This window comes from Symphalangus syndactylus, chromosome 15, assembly GCF_028878055.3.
Source record: "Symphalangus syndactylus isolate Jambi chromosome 15, NHGRI_mSymSyn1-v2.1_pri, whole genome shotgun sequence".
Taxonomy (NCBI): domain Eukaryota; kingdom Metazoa; phylum Chordata; class Mammalia; order Primates; family Hylobatidae; genus Symphalangus; species Symphalangus syndactylus.
Genome location: NC_072437.2, coordinates 93,588,735 through 93,602,829, shown reverse-complemented (window position 1 = coordinate 93,602,829; position 14,095 = coordinate 93,588,735). Strand labels below are relative to the sequence as shown.

The 14,095-nt window shown below is 40.4% G+C and overlaps 2 protein-coding genes across 6 annotated transcripts in view; one reads left to right on the top strand and one right to left on the bottom strand.

The window, feature by feature from the left end:
- The window catches only part of FLT1 (fms related receptor tyrosine kinase 1), a 196,848-nt gene extending 193,569 nt beyond the window's left edge, over positions 1 to 3,279 (top strand). Inside the window, exon 30 of the mRNA XM_055244574.2 lies at positions 212 to 3,279. Within this exon, the coding sequence (XP_055100549.2) occupies positions 212 to 413 (202 nt within the window). The 3' untranslated portion in view covers positions 414 to 3,279. The remainder of the gene's footprint in view (positions 1 to 211) is intronic.
- A 4,720-nt stretch (positions 3,280 to 7,999) lies between these two features.
- The window catches only part of PAN3 (poly(A) specific ribonuclease subunit PAN3), a 163,955-nt gene continuing 157,859 nt past the window's right edge, over positions 8,000 to 14,095 (bottom strand). For all 5 annotated transcript variants that reach the window (XM_055244578.2, XM_055244581.2, XM_055244579.2 and 2 more), the window contains one exon: positions 8,000 to 10,922. In XM_055244578.2, the coding sequence (XP_055100553.1) occupies positions 10,782 to 10,922 (141 nt within the window). In that variant the 3' untranslated portion in view covers positions 8,000 to 10,781. The remainder of the gene's footprint in view (positions 10,923 to 14,095) is intronic.

The following is a 14,095-nucleotide window of genomic DNA, read 5'->3' as shown; positions in this document are numbered from 1 at the left end:
TGTCTTTCTGCCCAATGACACCAAGCTGTTAAGAGGGAGGCCGTGTGCAGATTTAGAACACAGGAAATCTGACAGCAATTGAGGAGGGGTTCAAAAATCATGAACTCTAGGACAGGTATGAACAAATGACCCACTCAGAAAGTGGATTTTAGTGTCTTTGTTTTCTAAAAACCAATTTTGAATATTTGATTTCTTTCCTTTCTTTCTTTAGCTTGAGAGTAACCAGTAAAAGTAAGGAGTCGGGGCTATCTGATGTCAGCAGGCCCAGTTTCTGCCATTCCAGCTGTGGGCACATCAGCGACGGCAAGCGCAGGTTCACCTACGACAACGCTGAGCTGGAAAGGAAAATTGCGTGCTGCTCCCCGCCCCCAGACTACAACTCGGTGGTCCTGTACTCCACCCCACCCATCTAGAGTTTGACACGAAGCCTTATTTCTAGAAGCACGTGTATTTATACCCCCAGGAAACTAGCTTTTGCCAGTATTATGCATATATAAGTTTACACCTTTACCTTTCCGTGGGAGCCAGCTGCTTTTTGTGATTTTTTAATAGTGCTTTTTTTTTTTTTTTTTGACTAACAAGAATGTAACTCCAGATAGAGAAATAGTGACAAGTGAAGAACACTACTGCTAAATCCTCATGTTACTCAGTGTTAGAGAAATCCTTTCTAAACCCAATGACTTCCCTGCTCCAACCCCTGCCACCTCAGGGCACGCAGGACCAGTTTGACTGAGGAGCTGCACTGATCACTCAATGCATCATGGAGCCCACCGGGCCAGCCCTGCAGCCCAAAACCCAGGGCAACAAGCCCGTTAGCCCCAGGGATCACTGGCTGGCCTGAGCAACATCTCGGGAGTCCTCTAGCAGGCCTAAGACACGTGAGGAGGTAAAGGAAAAAAGCAAAAAGCAAGGGAGAAAAGAGAAACCGGGAGAAGGCATGAGAAAGAATTTGAGACGTGGGCAGGGAGGGGGACGGGGCTCAGCAATGCCATTTCAGTGGCTTCCCAGCTCTAACCCTTCTACATTTGACGGCCCAGCCAGGAGCAGACGGGACAGCGATGAGGGGATGCTTTCTGGATTCTGGGAGGCAAGAAAAGGACAAATATCTTTTTTGGAACTAAAGCAAATTTTAGAACTTTACCTATGGAAGTGGTTCTATGTCCATTCTCATTCGTGGCATGTTTTGATTTATAGCACTGAGGGTGGCACTCAACTCTGAGCCCATACTTTTGGCTCCTCTAGTAAGATGCACTGAAAACGTAGCCAGAGTTAGGTTGTCTCCATGGCATGATGGCCTTACACTTAAAATGTCACATTCTATTTTGGGTATTAATATATAGTCCAGACACTTAACTCAATTTCTTGGTATTATCCTGTTTTGCACAGTTAGTTGTGAAAGAAAGCTGAGAAGAATGAAAATGCAGTCCTGAGGAGAGTTTTCTCCATACCAAAACTAGGGCTGATGGAGGAAAAAGGTCAATAAGGTCAAGGGAAAACCCCGTCTCTATACCAACCAAACCAATTCACCAACACAGTTGGGACCCAAAACACAGGAAGTCAGTCACGTTTCCTTTTCATTTAATGGGGATTCCACTATCTCACACTAATCTGGAAGGATGTGGAAGAGCATTAGCTGACGCATATTAAGCACTTTAAGCTTCTTGAGAAAAAAGGTGGTATGTAATTTATGCAAGATATTTCTCCAGTTGGGACTCAGGATATTAGTTAATGAGCCATCACTAGAAGAAAAGCCCATTTTCAACTGCTTTGAACCTTGCCTGGGGTCTGAGCATGATGGGAATAGGGAGACAGGGTAGGAAGGAAAGGGCGCCTACTCTTCAGGGTCTAAAGATCAAGTGGGCCTTGGATCGCTAAGCTGGCTCTGTTTGATGCTATTTATGCAAGTTAGGGTCTATGTATTTAGGATGTCTGCACCTTCTGCAGCCAGTCAGAAGCTGGACAGGCAACAGTGGATTGCTGCTTCTTGGGGAAAAGAGTATGCTTTCTTTTATCCATGTAACTTAACTGTAGAACCTGAGCTCTAAGTAACAGAAGAATGTATGCCTCTGTTCTTACACTTGATCTTAGCCAAAAGGCCGAGAAGCGATGTATGCCTCTGTTCTTATGTGCCACATCCTTGTTTAAAGGCTCTCTGTATGAAGAGATGGGACCGTCATCAGCACATTCCCTAGTGAGCCTACTGGCTCCTGGCAGCGGCTTTTGTGGAAGACTCACTAGCCAGAAGAGAGGAGTGGGACAGGCCTCTCCACCAAGATCTAAATCCAAACAAAAGCAGGCTAGAGCCAGAAGAGAGGACAAATCTTTGTTCTTCCTCTTCTTTACATATGCAAACCACCAGTGACGGCTGGCAATGTTATAAATCAGGTAACTGGAAGGAGGTTAAACACAGAAAAAAGAAGACCTCAGTCAATTCTCTACTTTTTTTTCCAAGTCAGATAACAGCCCAGCAAATAGTGATAACAAATAAAACCTTAGCTATTCATATGTCTCGATTTCAATAATCTAATTCTTAATCATTAAGAGACCATAATAAATACTCCTTTCCAAGAGAAAAGCAAAACCATTAGAATTATATTACTCAGCTCCTTCAAACTCAGGTTTGTAGCATATATGAGTCCATCCATCAGTCAAAGAATGGTTCCATCTGGAGTCTTAATGTAGAAAGAAAAATGGAGGCTTGTAATAATGAGGTAGTTACAAAATGCTTGTTCATTAAAATAGCACTGAAAATTGAAACATGAATTAACTGATAATATTCCAATCATTTGCCATTTATGACAAAAATGGTTGGCACTAACAAAGAACGAGCACTTCCTTTCAGAGTTTCTGAGATAATGTACATGGAACAGTGTGGGTGGAATGGGGCTGAAACCGTATGCAAGTCTGTGTCTTGTAAGTCCAAGAAGTGACGCCTAGATGTTAATTTTAGGGACCCATGCCTTGTTTCCTAGCCCATAAGAATGCAAACATCAAACAGATACTCGCTAGCCTCATTTAAATTGATTAAAGGAGGAGTGCATCTTTGGCTAACAGTGGTGTAACTATATGTGTATGTGTGCGTGCGTGTGTGTGTGTGTGTGTGTGTGTGTGTTTTGTGCATAACTATTTAAGGAAACTGGAATTTTAAAGTTACTTTTATACAAACCAAGAATATATGCTACAGATATAAGACAGACATGGTTTGGTCCTATATTTCTAGTCATGATGAATGTATTTTGTATACCATCTTCATATAATAAAATTAACTCTAAAAACGTATATATTTTCTCCCTGATTTGCTTGTAAGTATAAAGAGGAGATCACAGGTGTCCCTGGGGGTGGAGGACTAGTGTTCTTTATTAAACACAGCACAAGAAAGATAAAGCAAATGCTGCTGAAGAGAAGGCAAAGAGGTTTCTATCGGTCCTAGAAAATGGCTGTGCTAAACAATCAGAACATTGCAAACAGTAAGTAAAAAACAAAATCAAACTAGGCAGATTGCCCAGAAAACTAAACCCTAACATCAACAGGATCGTGAAACAAGTAAAGCATATGCTGGGTGTGAGTGCCAGCCGCAGAGAAAAGTGCCCTCAATTAAAAAGAGGCAGTTGTCCCCAAACACTAATTTTCAGCTGATAATTAGCATAATCACAGAGGGTGTGTGCACATGCTGCAGAAACCACACAAAATAATAGGCAAAAGCTTGACACCCAAGAATGTAGAAGTACACATGCCAGCTCAGTATTCTTCAATCTTGCTTTGTGGATTACGTCCTAGGAAAACAACTCAGGTCATAAGTACTAGAAATTGAATAAGTGACCAACACTTTGTCTCAGAAAGTGGTCATAGTATTACCTGCCTAAGAACATCATAAGGAAACTAGATTGGAAAGATATTTTGAGGGGAAAAAATAGGCCTACTTTATTTGGGACAAAGACAATAAAAATGGATAAACGACAAATCTCAGTAAACTTTTAGTTAACTCAAGAGGGCAAGAAGCATTTTGTCTTCAAGAATCTGAAATCCTTTAAAAAGTATTATGGGTTTCATAACGTAAGAATAAAATCATTCATTCAGGCAGATGACTTGAAGAATGCTTGAGGAATCAATGTCGCATCATAGTTTAGAAATGTTCTCATGGCTCCGGAAACTTATAGTACATTTGGGAATTTATTTTTATTTTTTCCTCCAGCAGAAGTATGGCCTAGTAACGTTTGTTGGACTCCTCGGTGTTAAACATATTACCAGATTTTGGGTTTCACAGGCCAGGAAATTAAAAAAAAAAAAATCCTTGATCCCAACACAGGGATGGCCATTCTTCTATTCTGTGAACTAAGAACACTTAAGGGAGGGGGAAAAAAAAACCCCAAAATCCAACCAGATGCTACTAATGTTCTATTTCCTGATCTGGGTGGTAGTGCATAGGTATGCTCACTTCATGATGAGTCACTGAGCTGCACACTTACTGGTGAATGTGTGTGTATATATATGAATGTATGTGTACATATATGAATGTATGTATACAATTCTTCAATACAATATTACTAAAAGAAGAAAAAACCCCTACCATTTAGTACCACAACTTTTCATAGGAGAAAACCCATTTTAAAAGGTGGAAGGGCTGAATCTCAGACTAAAATATATTTGTATTTGAAACATACCTATATTATCCTTCTTTTTCCCATTTTCATTTGTACTAGAATAAACTAATGAACACATGTTGTTCCACAGATTGGTATTTGGGAAGCAGTGATAGCTAGTAATTGCTATCATTGCTATCATTTGAGTGCCCAATATGTGCCAGCAACTATTTAAAGTGCTTTAAAGGAATACACTTATTTTCAAGGCAATCTAACATGATAGGTACTATTAGTATACCCTTTACTTCTAATGGGAAAATTAAAGAACTCCAAGACCCCACTTGTCACATCTCCCCACCTCCAAGCTTATGTCCCCATATACTGTGCTTGCCCTTCTAGATGGCCAACCCAAAACACAATGGTGTCCCTCTCAGACTTGAAGCCATTGCTTTAGCAATTCTCCACCCCTCCCACCATCAATTTTCCCCTTTTCCACTGGAACATACATGTTATTTCTCCCATCTTACAAAATTTTCATCTGTACTTTCTCCTCCAGCTACCACCCAATTTCTCTATTCCCCTTTATAGCAAAATCCAATGAGCGAGTTGATTATTAGTTATTATGACTTGTTTCCAACTTCTCTCCTCCCACTGACTCTTAAACCCACTCAAACCTAGCTTTCACGATCACTCACTGAAACTGCTTTTGCTAAGGTCACCAGTGACTCCATATTGATAAATCCAATGGCCAACTCTCAGTCCCATTCTTATTTGACACTTCAGCAGCTTGACACTTATCCGCAAAAACAACTTCAGTTTGGTTCCAGGACATGATACTTTCTTCTTCCCATCTCACAGGCTACCTCTGTCTCTTTTGCTGGTTTTACCTCTTTTCCCTGACTTTTGAACATTGCTCTAGTTACCCCAGGGCTTGCCCTTGAAGCTTTCTTTTCTCAGTCTATACCAACTTCCTTCATGATCTCAACCAATCTCAGGGCTTTCAATGACACCCATATGATGACTTTCATGGACAGAACAGATTCTTCCTACCCGCTGCAACACTCTAAACTCATATATACACAAGTGCTAACCTGACATCTCCCCTTGATGCTCTGGCAGACTGTATTTTTCTCAAATACAGGTGTATTTTTCAAAGATATTGTACTGTATTTTTCAAAAATATTCTATTGTATTTTTCAAAGATAGCTGCAAGATTATCTCCCATCTCACACGATCCTTGGCAATGTCCCCTCCCCTAGAATCAGAGCTAGCTTTAGGACTCACTTGTGATCAACGTAATGTGAAAGAAGGGACACTGCATGGCTTGGAGGCCAGGTCAGAAAAGATCATGCACTTCCTGAGTCTTGGTACACTCACTCTTCAACAGTTCCCGCGAGGGACCCAGCGGCCATACTTGGAGAAACCTAAGCCACATGGAGGCCATGTGAAGGTGCTCCCATAGACAGCAGCCAGCTGAGCCCAGCCCTCAAGTCATTCCAGCCCCCAGCCATTGGAATTCCCCAGCAGAGGCCCAATCACAATGGCGCAGAGACAAGCCTCCCTGCTGTGTCTTGCCCAGATTCCTGACCCACAGAATCCCTGAATGTAATAAAATGCTTGTTTTATGCCATTAAGGGTGGAGTTGTTACAAAACAAATAACCAGAACAAATGTGTACTAAACATCTCAAACTTAATGGGCCTTACACCAAACTCCCAAATTGTCTTTTCCTGTTTCTCCATCCTTCCCTGCCCTGTAGACTCTTTGTTCTTACAACAGCCTCTTCCAATTCAGCAGAATCCTCTATCCTGTCAGCATCAAGCCAAAAAATTTTTTTTGAGACAGGGTCTTACTTTGTCGCTCAGGCTGGAGTGCAATGGCACGATCTCCGTGCACTGCAGCCTTGACCTCCTGGGCTCAATCGATCCTCCCACCTCAGCCTCCTGAGTAGCTGGGGCTACAGGTGCATGACACCATGCCTGGCTGGTTTTTTTTTGACAGTCTCGCTCTGTCAGACCAGCTCTGGCCGCCAGTCTGGTCTTGAAACTCCTGACTTCAGGTGATCCACTTGCCTCGGCCTCCCAAAGTGCTGGGGTTACAGGTGTGAGACACTGCGCTCAGCCGCAGGTGGGTTTCAAAACTCAAAGATGGCTGGGCGCTTTGGCTCATGCCTGTAATCCCAGCACTTTCAGAGGCCGAGGCAGGCGGATCACCTGAGGTCAGGAGTTTGAGACCAGCCTGGCCAGCATGGTGAAACCCCATATCTACAAAAAATATAAAAATTAGCCAGGTATGGTGACGGATGCCTGTAATCTCAGCTACTCGGGAGGCTGAGGCAGGAGAATCGCTTGAACCCAGGAGGCAGAGGTTGCAGTGAGCCAAGATTGTGCCACTGCACTCCAGCCTCGGTGATGGAGTGAGACTCTGTCTCAAACAAAACAAAAAAACCCACCAAAACTCAAAAGACATGGGTTTTAAAATCCAACATCCTTCACTTGGGATGCTGTCAGTTTCCCACCACGCCAACAGCTCACTTCCGCCCTCAGTGTGTTCACGTTGTAGCCAGAGTGATCCTTTTAAAATGTCCTATCATGTTACTCTTCTGCTGAAAATCCTCCTGCAGCTTTTTTTTTTTGAGACGGAGTCTTGCTCTGATGCTCAGGCTGGAGTGCAGTGGCGTGATCTAGGCTCACTGCAAGCTCCGCCTCCCGGGTTCACGCCATTCTCCTTTCTCAGCCTCCTGAGTAGCTGGGACCACAGGCGCCCGCCACCACGCCTGGCTAATTTTTTTATTTTTGATAGAGATGGGGTTTCACCATGTTAGCCAGGATGGTCTTGATCTCCTGACCTCGTGATCCGCCCACCTCAGCCTCCCAAAGTGCTGGGATTACAAGCGTGAGGCACTGCGCCCGGCGCAGCTTCCTCTTTTACTGAGTGTAAAAGCCAAAATACTTAAAATGGTCCACAGGACACACCCCTTCCCTATAGACCTTTCTGACATCACTTCCTACTTAACTTGGCTCTAGCCACATTCGCTCCCTTGCTGTTCTGCAAAGGCTCTGAAACATTCCCTTACCTGGAACACTTTACCCCCAGACATACACATGGCAGACCCCTTATGCTTTCTCGTGAGTAGTCTTCTCTCCTAAACTACATTGTTAGTCATGTATTATATTAAGATGTTTGGGTATAACTATACATTCTGTAAATACCAAGTCCCTGTATCTTAGTGCCTAGAACAGATACAAGGACACAGTAGGTAAGACTTAAGGACTATTTGATAAATTAATGAATAAATCTGCTGCCAATTCATCCAAATACAAAAATTCCTCCAAAATCAGAGGAAATAACCAATCTTAAAATCCAATCATAAGATAACCATCATCTTGTTATATGAACACGCACAAGAAAAGGACAAACTTATCTCTGTAATTCTTTATTAAAAATACTGCTGTACACATAGAGACTGAAAACAGGATTAAAGATGAATAACACAAATTGGGTCATGACATTAGAACTTAACATACTGGTGCTTTTTAGGGAAGTTGCTGACATCCAAATCACAGAACCAAGGTCAAAAGCAAAATACAAAGGTACCCTCAAAAATATTTACAATGAAGTAAATACACTAACAGGATTTAAAACAGGTACAAAAAATTGAAATGACCGTTACATGATTTCAAGGGTTGTCCTTTCTGTGCTTTTATCTGTCACGACAGGAAGGTGTGGAAAGTTTATATCCTTAATTTGACTACTCTTGGATATTAAAATCTTTCTATTAATTAAAAAGACTTTTAGACAACCTCTTAAATGGAATTACACTATGGAAAACAGGGCTCCCCCAAAAACACCTAGGCAGAACTGAGAGTTCTTTGAAAACCATTCCCAATAAAAACTAAATGAAAAATAAATATAAAACAAAGCTTAAAAAAATATGCATTACCTGACACCAACCTTTTCTGGCTGACAATATTTATTCATGAAAACATATCAGCTGTCTACCTTTTATATGCAAACCAAGTCCTGAGGTTAACTAGGGGCTGAAGCAAACTAGCATTTAGGATGCAAACATTCTTGGATTTGTGATGTAAACTTGCCTTGCAGAGGGAAGTTTGCTGGTCTATACAGAATGAGAAATTCAAGCCCTATTTTAACCCCTGCCCTCTTTAGCTTTCACAAAACATTGGTCCACAAATTAAATTTTCAAAAAGTTCCCATACCCCAAAACTAAAATAGATGATCCCCTTTCATTTTCAAAGAAAACAATATTGGAAAAAATCTCCAGCCCGCTTATAAATTAAGCATTTCATATTTCTTCTAGAATACAAGTAGTTCTTTTTTGTACAAAAGAATTACAATATGATTTGTCAAAAAACATATAAAAAGACAGCTGCTCTTCCTCAAATACATGAGCTAATGATAAAAGACTTTTGCATGTTAATGTCTCCAAGTTCTTCTTTTTACATAAAAAAGAACATTATGGTGGCAAATGTTAATTATCCTTTTAATATTGAACATTATGTTCTTTTAAAATCCATCCAGATCAAATGCAATAATTTTCAACTCAACAACTGATGCTACCAAACATGGACTCAATATACTTGTTAAAACGTGTAAAGCGTGTCTCTAGTCCTCAAAGCTTTCAGGTGAAGAGAGGTGCTTTTTCTTGATGCAAATCTCAAGGCGGAGAAAATCATTTTAAAGCTTATAAAAAGTGGACAGAGAAATATTAAAAACTTCTCTGAAATATACAAATATGTGTAATTATTAAAATTGAAGACAGTAACATCAGTTGCAAGTGCTTGGAAGTCTGTCCTGACCTTTTGAGTTTCCACATTTTCTTCATAGTTGCATGGTGAGCACCCAGTGCTAGTAAAACATTCAGTGCTGGGAAAGGAGATATAGTCTTCATTACTGTTTTTTAAGAAAGAAAATTCCTATGTATTTGGCAGTCTTCAGTATCAAAGTATAGGTATTTCATTTACTGAAATTCCATGAATACCCAAGTTTGGCGACAACTGCATGTCCAAATATTAAGAAAGTTAAGAGGAGGAAAATTCCAAACTTTTGAGATGGACTTATTCAGGAATATCGCACAGAGTGAGTTATTATCAAAAGTACTATTACTTTGGGCTAAGCAGTGACTGCAAAGGCACAGCAGATCGTTATCCCTCCAAATTCAGGCTGTAAAACATCAGAAAGCTCTTGATACCAGACCACTGCTGAGTTTAGTTCATCTTCTGAACAGTGTCTCTGTGTCTGTCTCCAGTGTAAAGGACCATAATAAAGCTGTGGTTCAAAGAGCAGAACTTCATAACCAAAAAAAAAAAAAAAAAAAAGCAAACTGGAAAGAACCTAAAGTAATATACTCCTGAACTTTAGGCCTTTAACATAATTTCTTAATTTTCTCCTATTTAAAAAATGTGCATAAATGTAAATGTATCTGACTAGCAGGCAAATGTCTTTTTAAAAAGGCTCTAGTTGAATTTGAAGGAAAGAGCTATACATGCTCCTTCAGTTACTGTTTATCTGATCTTTATTCAGACAGGATTTAAATCAACTAACAGGGAATTCATATCCAACAATTCACCGGTATTTTCTTGGTATGTTCTTAAGAACAAAACAAAACAAAAATCTCAATTTGAACTAACAGTGGGTGGCATACAGAGAGCTTGCATACAATACTCTTACAAGAATTACGTACTATACTGAACTTCTATGAAATTATTTACCTGGTCCATAATGTTATTCAGGGCAACCCATCCCCAAAAGAGCAAATTCTGCAACCCTCAATGGCAAAAACGCTGCCCAGCATTGCTTCCCAAAAATGTCCTTGCAAACAGTTTCCCTTAATAAGTATACAATGTGGCAAAAGTTCAAAGATCAGAAAAAGTCTTTAAAAAATTAAAATTAGTGCATATACAAGTGGAAAAAACAAAAGTAGGAACATCATTCACCTGATGGTGCTCCTAAATCTAAAATAAATTCTTCACAGATATAGCCTCCAATGGCAGCCATAGCTCTTGGGTAAGTGAAACATTCTTCCTTTCAAGTAACAGTGTACCTGACTGAAGTGCAAGCAGCTTTGCTCATCTCCTGTTCGTTTCCCAAATGTGAATGAGATGATGAAAAGTTCAGCTGTAGTGCAATTTGCTATTGGTTAAGGTCCTTAGCCATGTCTGGCGTGCTTTTTTAGCAAATACTACAACTGACCATTTGCAGCTGCAATCAGTTCTTGAAAAGTATTTTCAAAGCAGCGCTTTAAGTCACTGTAGGTCACCACAAGTACACTCTTCTCATCTCTGGAAATCAGGCTTATTTTTTCTGGCACACCAGCATCTAGCTGAAACAATATATACACAAAACATGAAATTCATAACATGCAGAAAAGAATTTACGTTTGCAGCAAAGATAAAGTATCTAAATATTTTTTGTCACATTCCCTTTCAGATATCCATGAGTACATTTACATTATTCATCAGTATGCACATAATTTTCAACTCAGACATTTTTACACAAACACTGCCCTATGTTTCTAACTATTCCTTCACGCTTAATGTTTGTTTGCATTATAGTTTACCCAGTTGATGCTCAATAATTTTTCTCCCAATATCTTCCATTTTTGGCATAATGAATTACAGTGCAGTGAACATACTCATCTACTTAATTTTTTTCTTCTGTAGGAAGTATTTTTTTCCTTAGGATAAATACTTAGAAATATAAATATTAATAATAAAATGTAAAGTATTAAGAAATTGGTTTTTAAAAAATTAAAAAACACAAAAAAAGTAAAGTAGAAGTGGTTTTATAGCTTAGTACATAGAACCAAATTGTTTTCCAATTAGACACCACGAATTTGTAAGTTTTTATTTTTATTTTTTTTTTTTTTGGGATGGAGTTTCGCTCGTTGCCCAGGCTGGAGTGCAATGGCACTATCTTGGCTCACTGCAACCTCTGCCTCCCAGGTTCAAGCAATTCTCCTGCCTCAACCTCCCGAGTAGCTGGGATTATAGGCACCTGCCACCACGCCCAGCTAATTTTTTGTATTTTAAGTAGAGATGGGGTTTCACTATGTTGGCCAGGCTGGTCTCGAACTCCTGACCTCAGGCGATCCACCCGCCTCGGCCTCCCAAAGTACTGGGATTACAGGTGTGAGCCACCGTGCCCGGCCTAATTTATAAGTTTTTAATACTTTTCCAGCAACCCCACAGCAAATGAGCACCTTGCTATTTAAATTTAGATTTTAACTACTATTATCAAAGTTTTTTCATACATTTACTTTTGGTATTTCTGCTTGTGTAAATGCTAGTATATGATCTTTACTCATGACCCTAATGGAATTTGGCAGTAATATTTTAGCAAGGTCTTTATAAAGCATAAATACTGATCCTTAGTCTATCGACTTGTCTTGTTATGGTTTTCACTTTATTTTTGTTATTTTCAATGTACTTTTGTATTTCATTAATTGATACATAACTCATTAAAATATGTTTACAACTCACTGAAGGCTCAAACATTCAAATCATTTACCAGACAATTTCTGTCATTATCATTATTTCTACCAAAATAAGCTTATATAAAATCTTAATTTTGTATAATCAATCTGGCCATCCTTCCCTTTTAATTTAGCACACTCTTTTCAAACTTAGAATATTGTCACACTTCAGATTTGGGGTATTATTTACTACTACTTTCATGATGTGAAATAGAATTTTCTTCAAATTTTCAATTATCCTAATATTCATTAAATGATCTTTGCTTAAGGCAACTGTCCATGGCTTATTCCATATTACCTACTTGTCAGTGTTTGTTCTGGTTCTACGTATTTTTAATTACTGATGCTCTGATACTATGTTCTAAAATCTGACAGAATTATTTTCTACATATTGCTCTCAAGAAACGGTTTTTCCCCTAACAGAAATAAAGGGAAAATAAATATATAACTCATACTGAATTAGTTTAATGATACATATAGTCTTGTGCAGTCTTTTTTTTTGATACAGAGTTTTGCTCTTGTTGCCCAGGCTGGAGTGCAATGGCGCAATCTCGGCTCACTGCAACCTCTGCCTCCTGGGTTCAAGTGATTCTCCTGCCTCAGCCTCCAAAGTAGCTGGGATTACAGGCATGTACCATGCCCGGCTAATTGTGTATTTTTAGTAGAGACGGGGTTTCTCCACATTGGCCAGGCTAGTCTCGAACTTCCGACCTCAGGTGAGCCGTGCACCTGGGCCTCTCAAAGTGCTGGGATTACAGGCGTGAGACACCGTGCCTAGCCAGTTTTGTGCAGTCTTTTTTTTTTTTTTTTTTTTTTTGAGACAGAGTCTTGTTGTTGCCCAGGCTGGAGTGCAGTGGCGCGATCTCGGCTCACTGCAGGCTCCGCCCCACGGGGTTCACGCCATTCTCCTGCCTCAGCCTCCCGAGTAGCTGGGACTACAGGCGCCCGCCACCTCGCCCATCTAATTTTTTGTAGTTTTTAGTAGAGACGGGGTTTCACTGTCTTAGCCAGGATGGTCTCGATCTCCTGACCTTGTGATCCGCCTGCCTCGGCCTCCCAAAGTGCTGGGATTACAGGCATAAGCCACCGCGCCCGGCCTGTGCAGTCTTAATGTACGTTATTGACAATACTCCCTACAGAGTTTTAAGGAAGTTAAAGGAAGGCAAAGTAGTGCTTAAAAACAAACCACAACATTTTCCCTGAAAGGTTACCACACTGTACATTAATAGTTCTAAATCATGTGCTACAGTAGATATTTTTTCCTCTAGTACTTGTAATTCAGGAAAGTTTAGACCAAGAGTCAGTAAATGTTTTCTATAAAGGGTCAGACAGCTAATGTTTTAGGTTTGGCTTATTGTTTATTTTACAACTTTTTAAAAATGTAAAACTATTCGAGGCTCTCACGCTATAAAAAAATAGGCCATAGAACGGATTTGGCCTGCAGGCCATGGCTTACCCCAGCTCCTGGTTTATACATAAACCTCTACAGAGACTACATTTACTCCTGGAGACCAGTTCTGAACTTCATAATGCCAAGTAATTCATAACGGAAATGTCTTCTTTCTTTTCTCTGTAAATTTTGTCTTTCCCAACCTGTTCTTTTTTTTTTTTTTTTTTTTTTTTTCGAGATGGAGTCTCGCTCTATCGCCCAGACTGGAGTGCAGCGGCCCGATCTCGGCTCACTGCAAACTCCGCCTCCCGGGTTCACGCCATTCTCCTATCTCAGCCTCCTGAGTAGTTGGGACTACTGGCGTCTGTCACCATGCCTGGCTAATTTTTTGTATTTTTTAGTAGAGACGGGGTTTCACCGCGTTAGCCAGGATGGTCTCGATCTCCTGACCTCGTGATCCACCCGCCTGGGCCTCCCAAAGTGCTGGGATTACAGGCGTGAGCCACTGAGCCCAGCCTTTTCCCAACCTTTTCTAAAACATAATGCTGCTGGGCGTGGTGGCTCACGGCTATTATCCCAACACTTTGGGGGTGGGTGGATTGCTTAATCTCAGGAGTTTGGGACCAGCCTG